Source organism: Rhinopithecus bieti, unplaced genomic scaffold (assembly GCF_001698545.2).
Source record: "Rhinopithecus bieti isolate Rb0 unplaced genomic scaffold, ASM169854v2 scaffold_19200, whole genome shotgun sequence".
NCBI classification, from domain to species: Eukaryota; Metazoa; Chordata; class Mammalia; order Primates; family Cercopithecidae; genus Rhinopithecus; species Rhinopithecus bieti.
The window spans coordinates 258,122-267,532 of record NW_016809419.1 but is presented as its reverse complement, the minus strand read 5'-3'; the positions used below and the strand labels follow the sequence as shown (position 1 = coordinate 267,532).

At 57.1% G+C, this 9,411-nt stretch overlaps 4 protein-coding genes across 7 annotated transcripts in view; 3 read left to right on the top strand and 1 right to left on the bottom strand.

The window, feature by feature from the left end:
• RXRB (retinoid X receptor beta) overlaps nt 1-1,332 on the bottom strand; it is a 7,461-nt gene extending 6,129 nt beyond the window's left edge. For both annotated transcript variants that reach the window (XM_017889268.1, XM_017889269.1), the window contains exon 1: nt 927-1,332. In XM_017889268.1, coding sequence (XP_017744757.1) covers nt 927-1,121 — 195 coding nt within the window. In that variant the 5' untranslated portion in view covers nt 1,122-1,332. The remainder of the gene's footprint in view (nt 1-926) is intronic.
• A 180-nt stretch (nt 1,333-1,512) lies between these two features.
• On the top strand, nt 1,513-5,115 carry SLC39A7 (solute carrier family 39 member 7). 3 transcript variants are annotated; one of them, XM_017889265.1, is made up of 8 exons: nt 1,513-1,620; nt 1,921-2,335; nt 2,424-2,592; nt 2,751-2,804; nt 2,942-3,112; nt 3,242-3,382; nt 3,592-3,788; nt 4,224-5,115. In XM_017889265.1, the coding sequence occupies exons 2-8, from the start codon at nt 1,925-1,927 to the stop codon at nt 4,494-4,496; spliced, it is 1,416 nt and encodes a 471-aa protein (XP_017744754.1). In that variant the 5' UTR covers nt 1,513-1,620; nt 1,921-1,924; the 3' UTR covers nt 4,497-5,115. The 3 variants fall into 3 exon arrangements, with proteins under 3 accessions (XP_017744754.1, XP_017744755.1, XP_017744756.1); XM_017889266.1 differs by having other exon boundaries at nt 1,513-2,335; XM_017889267.1 differs by lacking the exon at nt 1,513-1,620 and having other exon boundaries at nt 2,016-2,067; nt 2,440-2,592.
• A 107-nt stretch (nt 5,116-5,222) lies between these two features.
• On the top strand, nt 5,223-7,499 carry HSD17B8 (hydroxysteroid 17-beta dehydrogenase 8). Its single transcript, XM_017889272.1, has 9 exons — nt 5,223-5,400; nt 5,586-5,803; nt 5,907-6,023; nt 6,133-6,225; nt 6,326-6,411; nt 6,514-6,598; nt 6,802-6,844; nt 7,043-7,117; nt 7,306-7,499. Exons 1-9 carry the CDS (start codon nt 5,349-5,351, stop codon nt 7,320-7,322), a joined length of 786 nt encoding a protein of 261 aa, XP_017744761.1. The 5' UTR covers nt 5,223-5,348; the 3' UTR covers nt 7,323-7,499.
• Nucleotides 7,500-9,178: 1,679 nt separating this feature from the next.
• The window catches only part of RING1 (ring finger protein 1), a 4,434-nt gene continuing 4,201 nt past the window's right edge, over nt 9,179-9,411 (top strand). The window contains 1 exon segment of the mRNA XM_017889264.1: nt 9,179-9,329. The gene's annotated coding sequence lies outside the window, so the exon portion shown is untranslated.

Here is a 9,411-nt window from a genome sequence, read left to right as displayed (position 1 = left end):
CCCCAGAACCTCCAAGGGATGGAGTTGTTGAAGGGGGTAGGGGTGGTCCAGGAGGAGAAGGGGGAGGGACTCCCTGGGGAAGGGGATTTGGGGAGGAGCTGTCTGGGCTTCGGGAGTCTGAGGGAGGGGTATGTACAGGTACACAGACACAAAAGAGACAGAAGAGACAAAAAAAGAAAATGAGTCTTCAAACATCCAACTAGAGACTTTAATTCTCTAATACCCCACCGTGCCGGACCCAGCCCACTCCACCCATCCCCAAGTCCAGAGACACCCTGCTGTCAAACAACAGTGTAACTCCGGCTGGTCCGATGGTAGTGGTTATCAGAACTTATTAATAAACATTAGTGTCACTAAAATTGATATACAACCCCCCACTGCTATATTTGGCTAAAAAAACACAGCATAACTCCTCATTGTGGTGAGAGGAGGGAGTTGACAAGGAGAGGAGGATAGTTCAGGTGAGGAAAATTTTCCAACCGATCTATTTGAATACCAGGTCATCCTAAAGCCACACCTGTCTCGTGGGTGGGGCAACACGTGGGGTAGACCGTCGAGCCCCTCTATTCCCAGCGTAAAGCCAGGTAGCCAGAGCGTGCAGGGGAAAGAGACAGGCGGAAGAGACCCCTCCTACGACGCAGGATCTGCCTTTAAACGCCCAAAGTCCTGAAGCTTAAGAGGAATCATGCCCTTCCCACGCCCGCGACCTCCGGTGCCCAAGGCCTCAAGCGGTCACGGTTAGGAGGGCGGAAGCTCCCCTTCCCTGCCCCGCCCCGGGGAGGAGGGTGCTAAGGCCCTCGGGAGGGAGGGGACGCGTGTTTACAAACAAGGGGGCGGGAGCGCCAGGAAAAGCAGGGGAGGGTGTGGGGGAGGGGTTGCGGATAACACGGTTACTGGCTCGCCTGCCCTTCTGCTGGGACACTCACCCCGCCCGCTGTCGCCCATCCCGTCCCGTCCAGCCTCCCCCGGCTCCGGCTCCGGGGTTTGTTGTTCTCCGCCTGCCACCGCCGCCGCCGCCGCCGCTGCGGGATCCAGCCAGGGCCGTCGCCGCCGCCACCGGGACGCGACCCCACAATGCATTTCTTTTCGCACCCCCACCGGCCCACACTGCCCTGCGGCATGCCGCTGAGGGAGGAAGGGCGGGCGAGCGGCCCAAGACATCCCTGGCTGAGAGTAGGGCTACCGAAGAGCTCCCAGGGACTCCCAGGGGTTGATCGGAGGAGTAGCTGAGCACGAGGAAGCCCCTGAGAGAAAGACTCTGGCCTGGATTGGGTAGAATTAAGCCCGTCGCTCTGCTCTGTACCAAAATGACAGCGCCAATGTGGCAGCCATCTTTGTACAGACGGGAAGTCTCGGCGCGAGTTCCCGCCCCCTCGTCTAGTTGGAAACCGAGGAGGCGGTCTTCTCCGGCCTGTTAGCCCGCCTCGCCCACCCTCCCCTCAAATAACCTCCACACTCGCGCATGCGCATCAGTGCAGGATGGATTCGTCGCTATCAGAGTGCCGCCATATTGGTAAAGGCATTAGGACGAAGGTGGAACGGAACTTCCTGTTCTCGCGGGAGCTGAAGGCGGGACTGCCACGTCCGAGCAAACCGGGAAAGGAGAGGATCCCGGAGCTGGTGAGAATTCTGTTTTTCTCTACCATCCTTTCCAGGCCTTTTCCTTACCTAATGAGTCATAGAGACGAGGGCCCAGAGAGTCTGTAAAGTGGCTGGTGAAAGACTAGTGTCCCAGGGCCCTACATCCGGGAGGGGGTTCGGGATAAAGAGAACTAGTCTTGGGAACAATGTAGGTGGGAACTTAAGGGAATGGGAGAGCGGCCCATAGAGGTGGACGGAGGGCGCTATTGGAGTAAAGCTGACCCTGTGTAGGTATAGAGTTGAGTCAAGTGGAGTCACTGTCTCTGTCCCTCTGGTCAGCGTGATGGCCAGAGGCCTGGGGGCCCCCCACTGGGTGGCCGTGGGACTGCTGACCTGGGCGGCCTTGGGGCTTCTGGTGGCTGGACTCGCGGGTCATGACGACCTGCACGACGATCTGCAAGAGGACTTCCATGGCCACAGTCACAGGCACTCACATGAAGATTTCCACCATGGCCACAGCCATGCCCATGGCCATGGCCACACTCACAAGAGCATCTGGCATGGACATACCCACGGTCACGACTATGGACATTCACATGAGGATTTACACCATGGCCATAGCCATGGCCACTCCCATGAGAGCCTCTACCACAGAGGACATGGACATGACCATGAGCATAGCCATGGAGGCTATGGGGAGTCTGGGGCTCCAGGCATCAAGCAGGACCTGGATGCTGTCACTCTCTGGGCTTATGTGAGTCTCCAGGGGATGGGAGAGAGAGGGGCTGGTTCTGGATTGTTGGGAAACGCCACAGTACTTGACCCTGACTCTCCCTCACCAGGCACTGGGGGCCACAGTGCTGATCTCAGCAGCTCCATTTTTTGTCCTCTTCCTTATCCCCGTGGAGTCAAACTCTCCCCGGCATCGCTCTCTACTTCAGATCTTGCTCAGTTTTGCTTCTGGTGGGCTCCTGGGAGATGCCTTCCTGCACCTCATTCCTCATGCTCTTGGTAAGTAACCTCTGACTTCTACCTCAAATCTAACCTATTTTGTTCTTTGGGGGAAAAGGGTTCTTTCTCCTTTATGATCCCTGACCTTTCGATATTCCCCCAAATACACACCCTTTGTGTCAGATATTCCCTCATCTGGTTTTCCCTCCATCTTCCAGAACCTCATTCTCACCACACTCTGGAGCGACATGGACATGGACACTCCCACAGTGGTGAGGAAGAGACAGATGGGGATGGGAGTTGGGGTGCTGGGGAAGGTCTGTCTCTCCCTGTTCCTCACCTCCTGCACTTGAGGAGGAGGAGTCTGTAATGCACATCTCCTTTAACGTCTCAATGCCTCCATTCCCAGGCCAGGGCCCCATTCTGTCTGTGGGACTGTGGGTTCTCAGTGGAATTGTTGCCTTTCTTGTTGTGGAGAAATTTGTGAGACATGTGAAAGGAGGACATGGTCACAGTCATGGACTTGGACACGGACACGCTCACAGTCACACACATGGAAGTCATGGACATGGAAGACAAGGTGAGACCAGGAACAACTTTCCCAAAAGCTGACTTGCCTGCCTCAGAATCTCATCTTTTGGCCCTCAGGAGGGAGAGGACATGTTGGAAGATCTGTTCTCCATGCTGACCAACTCTTTTCTTCCCTCAGAGCGTTCTACCAAGGAGAAGCAGAGCTCAGAAGAAGAAGAAAAGGAAACAGGGGGGGTTCAGAAGAGGCGAGGAGGGAGCACGGTACCCAAAGATGGGCCAGTGAGACCTCAGAACGCTGAAGAAGAAAAAAGAGGCTTAGGTAAGGGCCAGAGTTGGTCATAAATTTGGGCAAGGGACATCATCACAAATCACATGGAATATGTGCTGTGGGTAATGGCAGGTGTTTCGGAAACACTAAAGGACTGGGTGTGAAGTGGTCTCTGAGGGGAGGTATGAGAATAACTGACCAAGACTGGAACAAGTGGTGATGGAGGCCTCTGATCATTTTCTCTTCTCGTTCTGTACAAGACCTGCGTGTGTCGGGGTACCTGAATCTGGCTGCTGACTTGGCACACAACTTCACTGATGGTCTGGCCATTGGGGCTTCCTTTCGAGGGGGTCGGGGACTAGGTATCCTGACCACAATGACTGTCCTGCTACATGAAGTGCCCCATGAGGTCGGAGACTTTGCCATCTTGGTCCAGTCTGGCTGCAGCAAAAAGCAGGTTGGTGATGTCTGCCAAACACAGCTACCTCAAACCCTTTATTTCTCCGCACTCACCCTAAACCCAAACAGCCTCTTATTAGTTCCAAACAATTCATGCTGTCATTGACAAGTCCTCTAGAAATGAGGGGGAAGAAGTTCTGGTTACTTTGTGCTTTAGCTCAGTATTTCTTAAACTGTGGTCTATAAACCATCTGAATGGTTTAGTGGAGTCTTACACACACACGCCTACTCAATCAGAAAGTCTGTGGAAAGGACCTCTGATCTCTAAGATTTTTCAGAAATTGTCTATTCTAGACTGCCCCCTCTTCTCTTTTTACTTTGATGTTTAGTTTCCAAATCCATGTCCCGTATACCTATACCCCACCAGCCACTTCTAAACCACTGATAATCTTTAGCTATTGGTGAGTGCATTTTTCTCTTTTTTGCCCATCAGGCAATGCGTCTGCAGCTACTGACAGCAGTAGGGGCACTGGCAGGCACAGCCTGTGCCCTTCTCACTGAAGGAGGAGCAGTGGGCAGTGAAGTTGCAGGTGGTGCAGGTCCTGGCTGGGTCCTGCCATTTACTGCAGGTGGCTTTATCTACGTAGCAACAGTGTCTGTGTTGCCCGAGCTGCTGAGGGAGGCATCACCACTGCAGTCACTTCTGGAGGTGCTGGGGCTGTTGGGGGGAGTTGTCATGATGGTGCTGATTGCCCATCTCGAGTGAGGCGTGGGATAAACTACCCCTGCCCCAAACTTCTACCCCTAACTCCAGGTCAGTGGTGTGTAGAGGTTGGGGGCCCTGGCCAGGGACATCTGCCAAAGGAAGGAACTGTAGACTGGGAGAATGGTTACTTTGGCATTAGGGCCTTCAAGGGCTGGCAGTCTTAGAGGCTGGAGCGGTGAGAATGAGAGGCCAGAGGGATGATAGTGTTGGGCACCCCTTGACCATGTTGCGTTTGGAAGGCTAAATGGTGCCATGAAGAAGGTTGGAAGGGAGAGGGGGTGATGGCAGCTTACCTGGTGTCCCCTACCCCACCTGTTCTCGGAGAACCAAGTTGCTATACAGAAAGTTCTCCAAGGTCCAGTTCCCTTTCTCCCACCAGTCGGTGGAGGCTTCAGAGAAGACCAGAGTACTGGACAGAGAGGGTAACAGGAGGAGTCGGGGATAAACATCAAACATCAATCATGTGTCCTAATTTGGGAGTGATTCCGGGGGATGGGGGTGGGAGAGGGTTAGTTGGTAATCTCATGGCCTGATTTTTTTTGTTTCTATTCCTTTTATATCACTGACTCGAGGGGGACGGGTGGCAACCGGAAATAAATTCCTCCGATCTTCCGCCCCACATGCAGTCTTTGTCTTTTTGGGGGGAATGGGGCCCCTTGTCTTCTCCGCACCCGGGGCCCCTAAGCAGCAGTGTGTGGCCACGCCCCCGCGGTGGGAGGTCGGCCTGTGCCGGTGGCCGCAGATGGCCTAAGGCTGGCGGGTCTTTGATTGGCCCAGGCTTTGCCCTGGCCACACCCCCCTCTGCGCTGGGATTGGCTTAGTGCTGGGGTTCCCACCCACCCACAGGCCGCAATGGCGTCTCAGCTCCAGAACCGGCTCCGCTCCGCACTGGCCTTGGTCACAGGTTGAGGGGGTGCTCTCCTGGGGCGGTTTGGGGTGTTGGAGTGATGTCAGGGGCTTGCCCTTGGAGTCTGCGGCTGCTGTGACCTCTGACCCCTTATCCACATTTTACTAACTTTCTGCCCTGTGACCTCTGATCTCTGCCGCCTCCTCCCCTTGCCCGGTCCGCCGTGTTCTGTCCTACCTCAGGTGCGGGGAGCGGCATCGGCCGAGCAGTCAGTGTACGCCTGGCCGGAGAGGGGGCCACCGTAGCTGCCTGCGACCTGGACGGGGCAGCGGCACAGGAGACGGTGCGGCTGCTGGGCGGGCCAGGGAACAAGGAGGGGCCGCCCCGAGGGAAGCACGCTGCCTTCCAGGCTGACGTGTCTGAGGCCAGAGCCGCCAGGCGCCTGCTGGAACAAGTGCAGGTGAACGCCAGGCCACCTTCCCCCTCTAAATCTCTAATATTGCCGCCTCCACTGCCCCGGCCCTTTGTGGGGGTTTTTGATGCGTAACTTCCCCCTCCCATAGGCCTGCTTTTCTCGCCCACCATCTGTCGTTGTGTCCTGTGCGGGCATCACCCAGGATGAGTTTCTGCTGCACATGTCTGAGGATGACTGGGACAAAGTCATAGCTGTCAACCTCAAGGTGGCGATCTCTGAACGTGCTACTTTTGGCCCCCTTAGCCTGGAGAGGGAGCTGAAGGAGGGCTGTCACCCCAGCTGATCTTTTCTCCCTTGTTACCCTTTCCCGCCAGGGTACCTTCCTAGTCACTCAGGCTGCAGCACAAGCCCTGGTGTCCAGTGGTTGTCGTGGTTCCATCATCAACATCAGTAGCATCACAGGAAAGGTCAGGTTGAGTTGAATGAGGTCAGTCAGCCAAGTGGCATAGAGAGGAGAACCCCTCCTTGAGACTCCTGACTCATTCCACATCTCTGACTCACCTATAGGTGGGGAACATGGGGCAGACAAACTATGTAGCATCCAAGGCTGGAGTGATTGGGCTGACCCAGACTGCAGCCCGGGAGCTTGGACGGTTGGTCAGATGCTTGAGGGTGCTGGGGAGCACCTGGGGGGTCTGAAGGAGGGACCAGCATTCAGCCTTCTCCAGAATCAGCAGCCACTCTCCTTCCCACAGACATGGGATCCGCTGTAACTCTGTCCTCCCAGGGTTCATTGTAACACCCATGACACAGAAAGTGCCACAGAAAGTGGTGGACAAGGTAGGAGGCTGTGGGTGGAGGGCGGAATCATTCAGAGACTCAATCTCTCTGGGCTTCACAGAGAGAGAATACTGGGCACAGTTCCTGGCAAACATTAAATACTCAATGAATGTATGAGGAATGAAGACAAAAAAGGGTCACAGACTCAGTCTTCAAAAAAATCCATAAAAGAAGCTTTCACCCACATGAGTATTTCCTTACAGATTACTGAAATGATCCCGATGGGATACTTGGGGGACCCTGAGGGTGAGCACTGAATGGAGAGGAGTCCCTGGGAAGGGGGCCTGAATGAAGAGATCCCCAAGGTTTTGGGATTTTCTGCGGGACTGGTGGTTGGTGTCTGTGGAGAGGTTTGTGGGGAGGGATGTCTTTGGTGGGAGATTATGGCTATTTTGGGTCTATAGGAGTGAGCAGGATTCTGCCCTCTCCCCACCATTCTCATAGATGTGGCAGATGTGGTCGCATTCTTGGCATCTGAAGACAGTGGATACATCACAGGGGCCTCAGTGGAAGTCACTGGTATGAGGCCAGCATGGGGAGGGAGAGGGCAGAGAAGTAGAACCCAGACTATATGAGAAAGCAAGTAAGGGGAGTCTGGAGCCACTGGGAAGGGCAGAGGTCCCCAAGGCCAGGGACAAAAGTGGGCACCCCCTATCCCATTTGTCTCTACACCCATGCATCTGTCCAAATGTTTCTGCCCCTCCCAGGAGGTCTTTTCATGTAACTGCCTCAAGGACCCTGGACTCTGCTCACCCCCCCATCACTCTGCCTGGCCTCCTGCTGATGAGGACTCTAAGTTCCCAGGCTACAAAAGGGGTGGCAGTGTATGGCTCAGGAATGCTGAATATGGGAAGCAGGGGTGCTTGTGACCCTAATAAATTCCAAATCCTCTTCCCTGCCACCTCCGGTTCTTCTTGTGTCCAAGTCCTCAGACCCTTCCCCACCTCCCCCTCCTTTCCCTTTCCCAAAGGATTGTTCCCTTTCACTGCCTGGTCTCCCAGGGCAACCCCCGCCGCCGGGTGTGAGAGGAAAGAGTGTGTGTCACTGTGTATGCGTGACACTCCGGGTCTTTTTGGAGGGAGGGGTTTCTGCATCACCCCTTTCCACTGGTTCTGCAGCACCAGTCCCCTCCCCCCAACTCCCTGGGTTCTTATGGTCCCCAAGGTTGATTTGTTCATGGCCCCATCTTGGTGTCCAGTCTGGCCTTGAAAGGGGGTCTTGGAACAGGTGGCCCTCCCCCACCCCTCTCCTTTCTCTGAGTCCCCCCCTCCCCTTTCTCTCCACCTTACAATAGCTGCAGCCGGCCTGGGGTCGGATGGGGGGGATTAGGGGAGGGGGCCAGGATTAGGGGAATGAACCAGCCGATGAAAGGGGCTGGAGAGAGCAGGAGGGAGGGGGCTGGAAAGAGGAGGAGGAAGGGGAGGGGGGTCTGCGCTAATCGACTCTGGCGCCCACATAAGAACTGGCCACGGACTGAAGGAGAGAACAGGGAAGTAGGGGGGAACTGGGGTGGGGGGCGAGGGCACCCACTGCTGCCTTGTCCCAGAGACAGGCCACCCCCTGGCAGCCGCAGCCCAAGTCCGGGAGCCTCAGCTCGGGCGGGGACAAGACGCCCATCAGGGTCTCTAACTGCCCCCTACCCCCTCGCTCCGCTCCGTATCCCTCTCATTCCCTACACTCAATGGGGATTGCTCTGCCCCTTCCTCTTCTCTTTCCTCCCCATCCCCTTCGTTTACTCTAGAGTCCTGGAAGAGGCTTCTGCCCACTTCCCACTCCAGACATTCTGACCCTGTGTACCCCACCCACACGCGCACCCCCACTCCCCAATGGGAGCCCCATGTTGTGTGTGTCCCTGTTTCCGCGTGGTGTCTCCATTCCCCCCGTTCCTCCCGTGCGCCTCCCTCCCTTCCCCGCCCCGGGCCGCGGCTCCTGATTGTCCAAACGCAATTCTCGAGTCTATGGCTCTGGCCGAGAGTTGAGTCTGGACGTCCCGAGCCGCCGCCCCCAAACCTCGAGGGGGAGAGCGGGTCGGAGGGTCTAGGGAGAACCAAAGTGGATGGTGGAGGGAGTCCCCAGGGTGGTAAGGGGAATCCCGAGCACATCGGGACCTAGGTGTGTTCTCTGGACTAGAGGGCAAAAGCGGCAGAGGATCTTTTGCAGCCTTTTTCCCCGGAATCCTGGAATGGGGGTTACGGAGAAGTAAGGGGGGTTGATCCCCAGAGTCGCCAGGGTACGCAGAGTGGGGGAGGTAGCCCTTTTCAGGAGCCCTCTGTCCCCTCCTGGGGTGCCAGATATTCCAGGCCCCGCCCCCTGGAGCTGAGGCCCCGGGTAGGGGCCTCTGGAAGGGAACCGAGGCTAAGGTTGGTGGCCGCGCGACGGTGCTGGGCCGGGGGCGGAGACCGTGGTTCCCTAAGTGGCGCAGAACTCCCGGGACGTAGGATCCTTACGTGGGACGAGCTCGTCCCGTGGGCGGGAGAACCTCGGCGTCCACGTCCCGTCCCACCCGCGCCGCGAATGGCGGGTGACGTCTCCGCCGGCGGGGGGGGGTGGGGGGGCGGGTGTAGCGGAGGAGCAGGCGGAAGTGACGTAGGGCCCCAGCGCCCGGGCCATGGCGGCGGCGGTGGCGGGAGCTGCTGTCTGAGCAGCGGTTGCGGACCCAGCGAACTTGGCGCAGGAGCCCGGGCCTAGAGAGGGGCGCCGCGGCGGCGGGAGCGCGAACGGCTGGAGCTGGGTGAGGGGCAGTGCCGGCGCGGGGGCGGGAGCGGGGGCGGAGAGGAGCGCTTCTGGAGGGGCGGGGTCTGTGCGAGGGGCGG

Excerpts from the sequence above, each read along its gene's own strand:
- SLC39A7 (XM_017889265.1), top strand. The coding sequence starts at position 1,925 with ATGGCCAGAGGCCTGGGGGCCCCCCACTGGGTGGCCGTGGGACTGCTG. Across the intron at positions 2,593-2,750 it reads CCTCATTCCTCATGCTCTTG|AACCTCATTCTCACCACACT; the intron begins GTAAGTAACCTC and ends TCCATCTTCCAG. Across the intron at positions 3,113-3,241 it reads TCATGGACATGGAAGACAAG|AGCGTTCTACCAAGGAGAAG; the intron begins GTGAGACCAGGA and ends TTCTTCCCTCAG.
- HSD17B8 (XM_017889272.1), top strand. The coding sequence starts at position 5,349 with ATGGCGTCTCAGCTCCAGAACCGGCTCCGCTCCGCACTGGCCTTGGTC. Across the intron at positions 6,412-6,513 it reads GCAGCCCGGGAGCTTGGACG|ACATGGGATCCGCTGTAACT; the intron begins GTTGGTCAGATG and ends TCCTTCCCACAG. Across the intron at positions 6,599-6,801 it reads CACAGAAAGTGGTGGACAAG|ATTACTGAAATGATCCCGAT; the intron begins GTAGGAGGCTGT and ends ATTTCCTTACAG.